The following is a 14,335-nucleotide window of genomic DNA, read 5'->3' on the forward strand; positions in this document are numbered from 1 at the left end:
AAATAATCTTTCTCTCTTATAGATAGATATATAAAAAAAAAAAAAGAATTTTTACAGGGGGAATATTTTACGTTACATCGGCCAAGTGAAATAATAAAATCTCAGTGAATCATTTCCTCTTTAAAAAATCAACAAACAAATTTTTTGTCATCTGGAGATATAGCTCAGTAGTAGAACATTCGACTACAGATAGAATGATCCCTTGTTCAAGTCCGGTTGTACCTCGCCATTTTATTTTAATTTTTTCTTATTAATGAGTTACATTTAAGATAAACGAAGTGGTACCATTTAAAATCATCGCAAATTATTTCTTTGTTTACATATTAATCTGAAGTGACGTTTCCAGGGCATTAATTGTCACGCCTAAATATCAGCTGGCGTGATATTGTAAACAAACACAAACGGAATTTGATGAACGATATTATCATTATTATTTTATTATTTTATTTATTTATTTTTTGCAAATTAGTTCACCGGGCAAATTATTCCTTGTAATATATACTGTTCAATAGAGGATTCATTCTATAATAATACATACGCAATCTGCATAAATTAAAATATCATGTTTAAGCGTATTGCACGACCAGATAGTCTTTATATACGGAAAGCATATATAATAATCTTTGTGCGTATGTGTGTGTGAGTTCCTTCCTCATAGGTTCCGAAACAGCTGAGCTTATCTTTTGCAAATTTCACACAAAGGTAATTTATATGTCTGGCAGTGTTCTTAGATATGTTTTGTACAGAAATTCACCCGATAAGTATCGAAAATCGAAAAAAATCTTTCTTCTTTTATAGATAAAATGATTTTTCACAGAGGAGTATTTTACGTTACAGCGGTGTAACACTGGTCGGTGCAACGTAAAATATTACCCTGTAAAAATTCTTCTTTTTCTCTATAAAAGAAGAAAGACTGTTGTTTTTTTTTAAATCGGCAAGCCCAAATATCAGCTGACGTGACATTGAAAACAAATGCAGACAGAATTTGATGAACGGCATTATCATTATTGTTTTTTTTTTTCATTTTTTTTTATTTTGCGAATTAGTCCACCGGGCAAATTATTCCTTGTAATATATAATAATCAATAGAGGATTGATTCTATAAAAATACATACACAATTTGCATAAATTAAAGTATCATGTTTAAGCGCATTATACAAGCGGGCAAAACCAGGCGGCCAGCTAGTAAATTATATTGCGAGAGGAGTCCCAAAAGTAATACCCCCTATTTTTATTACGCGCGGATGGATCATAGGGGATTGCAAATTACATTGTTATGATGACTGAACTTATGCATTCATGATCTGAAAGTTTCATCTCTCTGTTGCAGATATAAACGATGTGAGACTCTAAGAAAATAACCGCTGTTATGGACGTGCTTCAGAAGCAGCAATGCGTTATTGAATTCATTCACGCAGAAAAAAATTGAACTGATCAAGGTTCACCGACGCTTGTTAAACATTTACGAAGCCGATGCAGTTGATGTCAGCATAGTTAGGAGATGAGTTCGTCGATTTCAGAGTGGCGACAAAGATGTGTGTGACAAAGCGCGCTCCGGACTTTTACGACCGAGGTAACCAGAGGCTGGCAAAGTGCATTGGAAATTGTGGTGACTATGTCGAAAAATAAATTCTAGAGCACAAAAGGTCGGTAGTTCCTATTTACAATGGCTCCCCACGGGGCAGAGTTAGACACCAGGGTCGTTTTTTAACGTGGAGAAAAGGAACAAAAATAAAAATTGTCTCAGTCGTGAAGAATTTCTCCTCCACTGACAGAGAACAAGAAATTGAAGTATAGCATCTGAAGAACAGATACTACACTTTGATCTTGACCCGAAGATCGGTAGTTTTGATAGTATCACCCCCGTCTTCATAGCTATTCAATGTTTTAGTTTTTAAGTTAAAAAAAACAGCTTTACTTTTGGAACAACCCTCGTAATTAAAACGTGAAAAGAATATTAAGACAATAACACATGTTTAAATTTGGTTAAATGAAAAACGAGAAAGACCTATACGAAAAATATGCTTTAAATGAAAGAAAAAAAAAACAACAATAATTTCCGGAAATGGCGACTATAAAATATCATGAAAAACTTGGGTCCAGGTTTTTTTTCCCTTGTAGCCGAAAGATTCGTTTGCACGCTTTAAAAGTTACACATCAGAGTGATTTAACATTATTCTGTCTTCTGCACGACCATCATGCAATCAGGGTCTATGACTATACATTTGCAAAGAATAAGGATAGGAGATGAAAAAATTAGTTACCTTAAAGGTTTTTTTTTCATGAGATATTTTCCTTAATATTTTTAGAACATTCGTAATACCCTTCCCTTGAAACAAACCTAGAAACAGATGATCAAGCCTTTATGTGCTTTAGACTAAACGTGCAACACAATATTAGCTACTATTATTTTCTCTACCGCTCTCCCTCGACTCAGGACTGCTCCATAATAAACAAAGTATCTGACAGCATAGACACGGCACTGTCCCTCGACACTAGCGCACAAATACATGTGTTTGGTGACTTTAATGTCCACCACAAAAACTGGCTTGGATTCTCTACTCACACAGATGCAGCGGGCAGCACAACCCATAGCTTCGCTATATCTCACTCCCTATCACAAATTGTTACGTTTCCAACCCGTTTCCCTGACCAGGAAGAACAACACGCATCATTTCTAGATCTGTTTTTGATCACAGTTCCCGATGACTGCATAACGAAGGCCCACAGCCCACTCGGGAACGCTGACCATGCAGTGATAATGGTTGAAATCGCCCTAAACTCTAGACCCAAAACTGAAGAGCCAGTGCTCAAAACAACGAGATATTATAATAAGGCTGACTGGGAAGCCATCAGGGAACTAATTAGAGATGCTCCATGGAAAAATATTTTCTCTCTCCCTGCTGAACAATGTGCAAACGAGACCAGTGACTGGTTCAAAACTGCAATCGAAGCGCATGTTCCCATGCGGAAATTTTATAGTAAGCCCCACTCTCCCCAATGGTTTACGTCGACTTGTGCAACTGCCATTACTCAAAAGCAGCATGCATACCGTAGGTTTAACCGACATAAGTCCAGTTCAAACAGACTGAAGTATATAGAAGCTAGAAATAACGTTAAGAAAGAAATAGCGACAGCTAAGAGAGAATTTACGGAAACCACTAAAAAGCACATCGAAGCACAAAAACTAGGAACTCGAGACTTCTGGAAAATCTACAACAGTGTAGTAAATAATGGGCAATCAACAATTCCCCCACTAACCAACAATCACGAGGTTGTCTCCTCAGCAACCGACAAGGCTAACATGCTTGCCAGTCGGTTTGCCTCAAACTCCACACTGGACCCTTCCAACCACCCCCTACCTGACTTTCCTATGCGGACAGACGCCACACTAGACGATCTGAAAACCACCCCTGCTCAGGTGCATGCTATCATAAAAAACCTTGACACCTCAAAAGCATGTGGACCCAATCTTATCCCAGCTGTGCTATTAAAAAAGTGCTCAGCCGAAGTAGCTCCAGTTCTCTCCAAACTCTACAACAAATGTCTTAATGAAGCTTGCTTTCCGGGCTGTTGGAAAACTGCTTCTGTTGTACCAGTATTCAAGAATTCTGGCGAAAGGACAGACCCATCAAATTATCGCCCCATTAGCCTCCTCCCACTTTTTGCCAAAATATTTGAGACCATAATTAACCATGCTCTAGTCCATCATCTTACAGATGCTAAACTACTGACTGACAAACAATATGGATTTAGACGACCCCGTTCCACAGCAGACATTCTCACTGTGATCTCTGAACGTATATACCATTCACTGGACAAAGCGGGGGAAGGCAGAGCGGTAGCTCTAGATATATCTAAGGCTTTTGACAGGGTATGGCATGAGGGTCTCCTCAGTAAAATCAGATCATACGGTATCACTGGTAGAATACTTAACATAATTAAATCCTTCTTAGATAAGAGAAAAATCCAGGTAGTCCTCGACGGTCGCACATCTAAACAATATGATATAAATGCGGGAGTGCCCCAGGGTTCTATCCTTGGACCTCTATTGTTCCTGATATTCATAAATGACCTCCCCGACAACATTGCCTCTGAGATGGGTATATATGCTGATGACACTACACTCTATGGCAGACACGACAGGAAGACGAATGAACACATTTCTAAAGAAATGGCAGAAACACTAGAGGAAGACCTCCAATCTGTAGTGGAATGGGGACAAAAGTGGTTGGTCGCATTCAATGCTGCCAAGACTAAACTAGTTTCATTCAATAATTACAAGAAACCCTCTCTACCACCCATAGCAATGGCCAACGACTCTTTATCTGAGAGTCCATCTTTCAAACTCCTTGGCCTAACGTTCACAGGAAACATGAGTTGGAACAATTACATTGAAGGCATTGCCAGGGCCGCTGCAAGAAAGGTAGGCTCTCTCTACCGTGCTAGAAAACTACTAACACCCGAAAGTATCCTGTACCTCTATAAGGCCACCATTCGCCCATGTCTGGAGTATTGCTGCCACATCTGGGCTGGTGCATCTGCTACTAGTCTCTCGCTCCTTGACAAGGTTCAAAAGAGAGTCGCAAACCTGATAGGCCCTGAACTGGCATCTAAGCTTCAGCCTCTGTCCCATCGACGAAATGTTGCATTCCTCTGCCTTTTCTACAAGTATTTTAGTGGTGAATGCTCTGACGAACTGCAATCACTTGTGCCCCCACGACGCGAGCACCCTCGACAAACCCGACAGGCTACTAGATCCCACCCCCACACTGTAGAGGTCCCTAGATGTAAAAGATCTTTTTACTCCAATAGTTTCTTCCCCAGAACCGCAAGACTCTGGAATTCCATTCCAGGTCCCTGCTTCCCCAACAGTACTGACGTGCAGAAGTTCAAGTGTAACGTGAACCGACACCTTGCTGCCCAAATCCCTACATAGTACCCCAGTAGTTGTTGCCCCTGATAGTAGCCCCCTACACCAAAGTGGCAATTTGCCTTGTTTGGGGTGAAAATGTAATAAAAAAAAAAAGAACAATTTCCAATTTTCCCATTTTATCGGAAATTTGCCAGTTTTTAATGTATAAACCATTATTTTTAACGCCAAACCAAAATGTGACAGAATGAGTAAAATTAAATTAATCAACATTTTTAAAAATCAGCGATGTAGAAATCTCGTCATAATGTTTTCCACAAACCGTCTTAACTTTGGAGATTGTGTTTCGTATCGTATGTCAAAGAGCAGTTTTAAGCCATGTTTTAAATAACCGTGATCGATGAATGCAGCGGTTCAACGGTCAACAGTAGTGAACACTTGTAGTTGACACGTTGAAAGCTTCTCCAACGAAACAGACTTTCTCTGTCGACTTGTAAAATTTAAGCCCTCGATTCGTGCCTAGACGTTGAAGGATAGTGAATGAAGTGGCTGTGATGTTTTTGAGTGACAGCTTTTATCTCCCTTTGTAGAGTAATTAGTATTGCAACTGATAGCAGGCAGAGAAGGTTGCGGGGATAATGTATCCGTAATTTGTTGATGAAATATTTTAACACCGATGACTGGTATACGAAGAATGAGAGTATATTAAAAAATACACAATTATCTTGTTCAATTTATGTTAAGTCATTCTTTTCATCTCGTAGACTCATTTCTTTTTGCTTGAATGAAGACAATTAAAACAGCACGTTCTCTGATAAAAGCAGAGAAGGAATGTCGATAAGACACTCATTTGCACTTAGTTTGGACCAGTAGAGTCCATATTATAGTTTTCCGAATTTAAATTCACAACGTGGGTGCAGATGTCTTGAAAAGCAACTGTGACACGTACAGCAACCCAAAATCGCACAAAATACAACTGAGTGCTTCAGTGAGCCAATATAGTGTCACTGTAATATCCATTTAAAACTATATACTCCATAATAACCTTGACATATCGATTCCCGTTAGATCACTGAAGTTAAACAATGTTGAGTTTAGTCAGTATTGAAAGAGTGACCAATTAAAATTACCAGACGTTCTCTGCATGTATTAGCATTTTTTCTAGGAGAGGTGTTGTTAAGGGATGTTGCTGCTCTTGTTTCACAATAAACCATACGCGAAAATAACTTTACAAGGGTTATCCGTTTTTCCTTGAGACTGAAGGGAAGTCTGCTATTTTAAACGAAACATTGATTCGAGTGTATGCTTTTGGAATATCAACTATTTTTGTGGGAGGGGGTATTAGTCCACAAATGATTACAATATATCATACAGGATTTGAAGTCGCCATATCTAATTCCAAAGGGTTTAACTGTAGCCATTAACCCAAATACTTACTGTTGCTACGATGATAAAAACCGTTGTCTCTTTGATGAAAACCATGTTAGCTGAAAGAAGATAAAAATGCACTCATTACTAAAAACAGAGAGAGAGAGAGAGAGAGAGAGAGAGAGAGAGAGAGAGAGAGAGAGAGAGAAGGGGGGTTTAAAATTATTGTCTCCTTCATTTTAATTTGTTTTGTTATTTTATTTTCTAAACACGATATTGGCTAGAGCATTAAACTATACTAGCAGGGTCTGTAGAAATTCCACAGCGGACTCTATATTGATGTTGACATTCTATGGATGTTCAGTGTAAATGTAGACGCCCTGATATTATTGTAGCGCTTTCGTTAAAACTGCAAAAGTATTTATATAAGCTAGCAGTGACGCCCGGCGTAGCCCGGTCGTAAAATATGCTTTAATATAATATTTTAATTCTTGCAGATTTCGTATATATTATTATAGAGTCAATTTTCTATCGATACTTATATATTACAAAGTTGCGCTTTCCAAAATGAAAAAAAAAATATCCATATGACTTGGGGGCATCAGCTTGAATCGAAACCAAAACCAAAACTTATAAAGAATTCTTTGGTAAAATTATTTATTACAAGACATAGAAGGTCATAACAATAAAACGACCGTCACTCGGAAGAAAAAGATGTAAGCGTGACACACAAAATAACACACACTATCGTATTAATATGTAAATCATTTTTTTATTTAAGTATTTTCAATCTTATGCATAAAGTAAAATCAGTTTTCTCTCATTTTTGTCATTGGTAGATCTTTTAAATATAAGACACATATATAAATCTTTCTATGCAATGATTTACGTCAGTGTTGTTTAAAAACATATTTTCAATCAATTTCATCAATTTTAATATCTAATATAATAATGACTTCGACAACAATACCCAGCATTAGCCAACAGAAAAGAACTCAAATCTCATACGAAAATATCGGCAGCACGTTCTAGATCGACTCTGCATAAGTTGAACGAAAAAAAATATTTTTGCCCCTGCCATATTCTTTATTGCACCTGCTTTCTTTCTTTGGGTCGGGTCTTTTATCATTTTTGTCTATTATTCGTCCCAGATATTTAATTTGTGACATAAAGAATTCACCCCCCCTTTTTTTAGTTTGGAATCGTAATCTTATATTCTTTGGAAAATTTAATGCATGTACGCTTTAAGTTGCTCTGTAGTTTTACTAATTATGTAAATAGTATCAAGATAGGACGTCGTAAACTCTAGACCATTCAGTAGTACGTCCATTACCTGCTGAAATATAGTCGGCGCCACTTTTCCTCCAAACGAAAGCAACTTTACCTTCGTATAAGCTGTATCGCTTGAAGAGGTCTCTAATTACTAATAACTAGCTGAAGGAAACCTGCTTATGACTGTATAGCAACATATTACTGCTTATATAAAAACTAATAAAAAGTATATATATATATATATATATATATATATATATATATGAGCATGTGGGTGTATGTAATACCTCAGGGAGATGGATACCGCTGCCTGTACATTTCCAGGCCACCCTTGGGTAAGGTGTAACATCACCTGTTAGCCTCCTTCTGATGTTCTAGGGGGTAACCATACTGCGGGAACCAGAAATACCAAGTAGACATCTGGTGCACGATAATCTGACAACCCATCTAGTGTTTGCGATATATCTTCAACTGCGGCTAGTACAGTTACCATTTATCTTACTCTTGTCATGGATTATAACTGTTGAATCTCAGAGGGTGATATGTGTGTAGTAGAAGCATGTATTATTGCTAGCTTTCATGTACAGATATCTCTCCAAAAGTCCCGTGGCGATGCATACAGCCCTAACAAGTTGGAAGTATGCAGTCTCAAATCCACACATGGGCGGCTTAAAGCTTATCTTAACATCGTTGCTAGTTTTGTTGGACAGGAACAAGCTTAAGTGGAGCCTTTTGCGAATGAGCAGCTGTTTTCAGGGATAACACTGCTCAACAAATGCATGGAAGGCTCTAATAAAAGACCTAAACATCATCTGTTTAATCTGAAGCTGATCAGCTATCTGCAGATGATGACTGTTCAAAATTTACAGGGGAAAATCATAGAAAAAATAAAGTTTATATAAAAGAAAGAGTGAAGATGAACATGGCAGCATGGAATGTGAGGACAGTTTTTTGTCGAGAGGATTCTGCTCTCCCAGAATGAAGCATTTCTGAAATTGTGGCAAGGGAACCGTCAAGGTACAATGTGGACATTGTTGCTCTATTTGAAACTCGTCTCAGTGAAGAAGATCAATTAAGTGAAAGAAGTGCCGGATATGCATTCTTTTGAAAGGGCAAGCCTAAAGGCACCAAAAGGGAAGGTGTAGGTGTTTCAATTCGCACAAATATCGTAAGCAGCCATAACAACCTTGTGGGGTTTGTGATCTCATCATGTGTCTCAGGTTGCATCAGTTATTTCAGTATAAGTTGAAACATATAAGTATAAGCATCAGTTATTTCAGTATAAGTTGAAACCTGGGATACTTTATGGACGTATCGACTTGGTAAAACTAATGATAATGGTATTCTTTTCCTTCAGCTATGCACAAAGTTTGGACTAGCAGTGTACAACACCTTCCACTAATAAACACGTATTCACAAAGCAACATTGATACACCCTAGGTCCAAACATGGGTATATTCTGGACTATATCATCACATAGAGATGTGATCTTCAAGATATGTGTACAGTTATGCGAGTGTGGCACTGACTACAAACTTCTTCGAGCAAAGATCAAGATGCGAATCAGGAAAAAGATCAGTGAAATTAAAATGCCAAAACGCTACTTCTAAGCTGAAAAGTGCAGAAGTGTGTGAGAATCTAAAGAACTTATTCAATGACACCATATTTCATTGATTGAGATTGTCGGACTGACTTCCTCATCTTGGTTGTTATTGTCACAACGTTTCGGCCGTTTTGCCCCCCGGCCTTCATCAGGTGAACGGTTTGTTAGGAGTCTCGAACCCAACCCTTTATTATTATTATTACGGGGGTACCGTGTTCGGACTCCAGCTAGGCTTTGGGACATAGTTGCTGATTCTCTGTTTTTCAATGTTACTTTTTCACTGCCTTCGTTCAGGATTGAACTCAGCACCTTTGGGTAACTGTAAACTTTGATACAACGTCTAGGACCACTCGGCCATATGTCACTAGGACAATTCTTAGTTGGTTTTTGTTAATGTTAAACCTATGTTGTTATTCAAGGTTTTCTTTCTCTATCAGAGGTGTCCAAATTGCATTCAGCTCTATGCTTGGTTTGCTCAGTAGGTTGTTATGTCCGAGCATGTGAGCTGTTTCTTTAAGTTTTCTCACTTTCCAGTGGGTCTCTCTGTTTATTATTTTTACTTCATCCCATAGGGGGCGATGATCCCCCCTCTCTTAGCCTGTTCACTAAAGTCCCAACTAGTGAGGCACTAGCAGTAATTCAAGACAAACTAGCTGCGGACCTCTCCATAGAAGAGCGCACATGTGTACCATTGCCAAACTTAAACGGTTAATAGTGGTTTCATTTTTCTTATTAAGAAGCTTATCTCTTTCTTTAAATCTGGAAATAAATAGTTTTTCGATTAGGCAAAGGTAGCACGGTGAGTTAAGGGATTTGTAAGTGCTTGTTTTCCTGAGAATGTCCCATTTGACAACTGGTGTTAAATTCTGTTTCTTTTAAATTTCCATAGCATGTTACAAGTGAGATTCTGTTCTTATATTTTGAGTTGTTAAATGAACATTTATCATCGGAGAACCTTTCTTTGAAAGTGTTATCAGCCATGCCAATATAGTATTTACTTATATGAGGATTTTCCTCAGTTGTGGTGGTTACTTTGTATACTATGGATTTGACTAAACAATTGCGTTCAAATGGGCATTCAGGTTTGTTTAAACAATTACAGGTTCTAGTGTTGTTGAGTTCAGATATATTTGTCTCTTGGTTGCTATTTAATATTAATGTTTTTGATGATTTTTTCAAGGTTATCGCTACAACTATAACTTAATTTGAGAGTGGCTTTGTTAAATATTTTATGGAAGATCTTCTCTGGTAGAAAATGTATTTTTATAAGATTGGTAATTTCTTTTCCTATGTTAGTTTAAACCATAAGGTTATAGAAAGGAGTGAACCAAATAATTTTCCTTCCCTATTGTTAGTTTTATTATATACTAGCATTTCGGCCCGGCGTTGCCCGGGTGTTTGGAGGTGTATGCTGAGCAAAAAAAAAGGTAATTTTTTTTAATTTGACCCCTATTATGACCCCTTAACATTTATTGGTTTGTGCTCAAGTCAAGTTATTAAGTTAGATCCATGTCCAAGTAACCTATATCTAAAATTTAAAGTATATAGAACCAAAATTGTCGGAGAAGTCTGGTAGAGTTCTCAAAGATCAAATCGTTAAACTTTGACCCCTTAACAGCAAAATTTCTGGCCGAAAACCAATCACATCGATTTTCCCAAATCTCAGTACCCTGTATATCAAATTTCGAATCGGTAGACTTAAAATTGACAGAGTTATTGCGTAGGGTACTGTACACACAAAGACACACAGACAGGCACTTTCACTTTTATATATATAGCATATGTCATATATATATGTATATATATATATATATATATATATATATATAAAACACCAAACTATATATATATATATATATATATATATATATAAAACACCAAATGCAAATGTTTAAGCAGAAATTGCGAAAATACAAACAGATATTAATCGCTGCCACAACTCCTACAACAACATAACGCTTTTGCTTAAATGTATACTAGAAAAAATTATACCCAAAAGTACATTTAAATATTTGAATTATTCACACGATATTTTCCCGGATTGTATTAAAAAAATACTTATTTTCTTCAGTGAATCTTTTAAAACAACAAAGTTCCTATTTATTCCATGAAGCCCGAGCATTAGCTATAGACTACAACAGAATCACACGACGATACACAAATCTTTTATAAATATAAATAAATCAGTTGAAAGATTCAACACCCGCCATTGTTTTAAACTGGAGAATAAACTTACAAAATTAATCACAACAAATGGAGAACCATAGGACGCTCGGATCTAATACAAAATCTTACCACTAAAGAACTCTCAAACATCGAAATTGAAGCCCTCAGTTTTGCACTAAAATTCTCAACTGGCATACATTCGAATATTACTACCGACACAATTTTAAATAACTAAAAACATGAACACACGGATTTTAAAAAAAGGTTTCATATGGGGTTTTTATTTCAGTCGCAGCTACTCAGCTCTATGAAACTGTACTACCAAAGAGATAAATAGATACATTGAAACACCTAGCGAATAACAAGAGCATAAAAGTGGTGATATAGTTATAATGAAAAAAGACATATCTGGAGAAAGTTTCCCCACTGTAGGCAGACATACCAACACTGATTTCAATACAGTAAATAAAAGTAATGAGACTCTCAACAAATCTTTTAAAATACTTATAAAAAAATCAACAAAACTAAGATTTCATACATTGAAACTCACAAATCGGATATCCCTATGCACCCCATAATATCAACACACAAAATTGCACAGGCCATATCCAACTTCTTGACTCCATTACTCGACACTATCAGCATCTCCCACATAAAGACCTCCGGAGATTTACTCAACAAGATAATGTTATATTTAGGAGTCTTATTAAAAGAGTTTTATTAAGAGAGAGTTTGTCGTTGTGTCTTAGGGAGAGATGTTGTAAGAGAAATTCAGTATATATAAAATGTTCATACTTAGAAGTGTAGAAGCTCTTTGAGTGATGAAACAGTGTCGAGACAGTCTTAGTGTAGATATGAGATGTCGAGACGTGTATGTAAAGACATTTTGAAACACATGATATACAAGACATATAATAACAATTTTCACTTTACCTTTTGGTAGAATTACAACACAAAGACGACGTTTATAAAAACACATGATGGGTTTATTTCTTCTCCCGACCGGTCGTGGTTTCTGAGTACAAGAATTCAAAGCTTCACATATTAAGTTTCAAAAGTGACCGTCTCGCTTCTAGACGTTCGAATCCCAACTGCAGACTATCGTCTGTCGCCCTCAAACTCTCTCTCAGTTTCTCCCCCGTCTCTCCTTGCTTAACTCTAAAGTTTTCTAACTAGATCGAGAACTTCCCATTTTCCATGACGTCATACACATGTCAAAACATGTGTCTTCTTTCATGTGTTCTGGAAATGCGTGTCCAAAACTTTTCCCTTTGTTTACAAAAGGAATTTTAACCTATATTCCCAGTAACCTATATTTCCAATATGTTAAAAACATGTTTATTAAATTATCTTTTAGTTGCATTCCTCAATTGAAGTTTTCATAATAGAATTGACAACGCACATTCTTTCCTTGAAACTATTTTATCTCTAAACAATGTTTTTTTTTTCATTCCATTTGCTAATTCTCTCTCGTAATCTATTTCTAAACCCAAATTACGAGATTCGAATTTCGTCTATTCTATTTCATTTTCATTTTAACTAAATCTCTTTATTTTTATACTTACATGAAAAGGGGACAGCCCTGATCATGTAACATCCCTCCCTTCCATATTTCACAAAAAAAATGTATGTATTTTTAAATTTAGTACATTTTTTTTCTACATTTACACAACCACACACTAGGAAAGATCAGGCTAAAAAAATCTCTTTCAGTCAGCCCTCCTCGGCCGACTTCACAATTATTATATTTTTATTAGATCAGAACCTTTCTGATCTTCTTGGCATTTACGTTTTGGGTGTAGGGTCTTTACCTATGATTCACATCAGCTACTTTCCAGCCACCCATATGACACAGACTAGAAGTTTCCACCTCCCTCGAAATGAACGACTCCCTTCGTCCCAAAAGTGTCCTGATCGTCTCGTTCCGCATGGTTAGTCTTATCAAGTATGACTTTGTTTTTTATTCTATAACTATCTTATACGGGACATACCAAAGCTCATAACCAATCTTCTTGGTTGGCTTTAACTATCAAGATATACCTTTTTTCTCTCATACGGATTCAATCGGATTTCCTTGCTTGGATTCTTGAAACTTCGACGAGGATTTAGAAATATCACCCCTAACTAACTAACACCTTTTGCGCTTCAACACCTTAATTGCGCACTAAATTCTATCTAATTGCCCGATTTTTTGTGATTTTTCTTTTCTCTAACCAGAGCTTCCAAGATCCAGCAGATATATCCCACATTCATACGTCTCTAAAAAAATACAAGGTTATATCTTTCTTACGTAATCTACGGCATATTTTTTGCCTGTTTCTTACTTCATTAAGCTATATGTGATTGCCTCGGAACTACCTATCATCGGTTTACTGGTCCCCTTAAGAATTTTCGTATTCTTTCCAACGCCTGTTTATTATTTAAGCCAAGTCTTACCACTTGCTTGGAGTCGTTACGTGCAACCAGCTTATTTTAAGCACTTAATTAACACATGTTCCCAAATTTTTCGAATAGGGGCACATCTTGTGCTTATCAATCCCTACCAAGTCACTTTTCTTGGAAAAAAAAATCATAGGATCTCTAAAAAAGCAAAACAAAAACCAAATGCTAAAAAAACACCTTTCTTACGGCTTATCACATCTAAAAACTCTCTAAATACCCGTTTACGTAATTTTAATTCTTGTCCCCCTTCTAAAATTCTAACTGAATCTGTAAGCCAACCATACGTCTTAACTAGTGTTATTTTCTCCTAGACTGTTTAAATCTAATGTATATTTACTGATAACTTTGAATTCTTGCTGTGAAAACAACATTTACATTACAATATGGTTCAACATCAACACATTTTCAAAAGAAAATACCTTAATACATTTAAACATTTTGCAACAAAACAAACAAAAAAATTCGTTACATTATACATTTCAAAAGGACGTTAACACAAAACACAAAATTGTCTCATTTTTCAAAGACCAGAACAATTAAAACACACTAAAAAGCCGAAAATTATTCACAATTTGATTTTCATTTCTGCATCCTTCTTTTTTGCTATATTG

General features: G+C 36.5%; 1 protein-coding gene across 7 annotated transcripts in view; it reads right to left on the reverse strand.

Moving 5' to 3' along the window:
- LOC145293051 (uncharacterized) overlaps positions 1-14,335 on the reverse strand; it is a 194,114-nt gene that overhangs the window by 113,153 nt on the left and 66,626 nt on the right. For all 7 annotated transcript variants that reach the window (XM_080139389.1, XM_080139371.1, XM_080139400.1 and 4 more), the window contains one exon: positions 6,311-6,360. In XM_080139389.1, coding sequence (XP_079995515.1) covers positions 6,311-6,360 — 50 coding nt within the window. The remainder of the gene's footprint in view (positions 1-6,310; positions 6,361-14,335) is intronic.

Source organism: Euprymna scolopes, chromosome 2 (genome assembly GCF_053919585.1).
Source record: "Euprymna scolopes isolate OS-2025 chromosome 2, ASM5391958v1, whole genome shotgun sequence".
Classification (NCBI taxonomy): Eukaryota; Metazoa; Mollusca; class Cephalopoda; order Sepiida; family Sepiolidae; genus Euprymna; species Euprymna scolopes.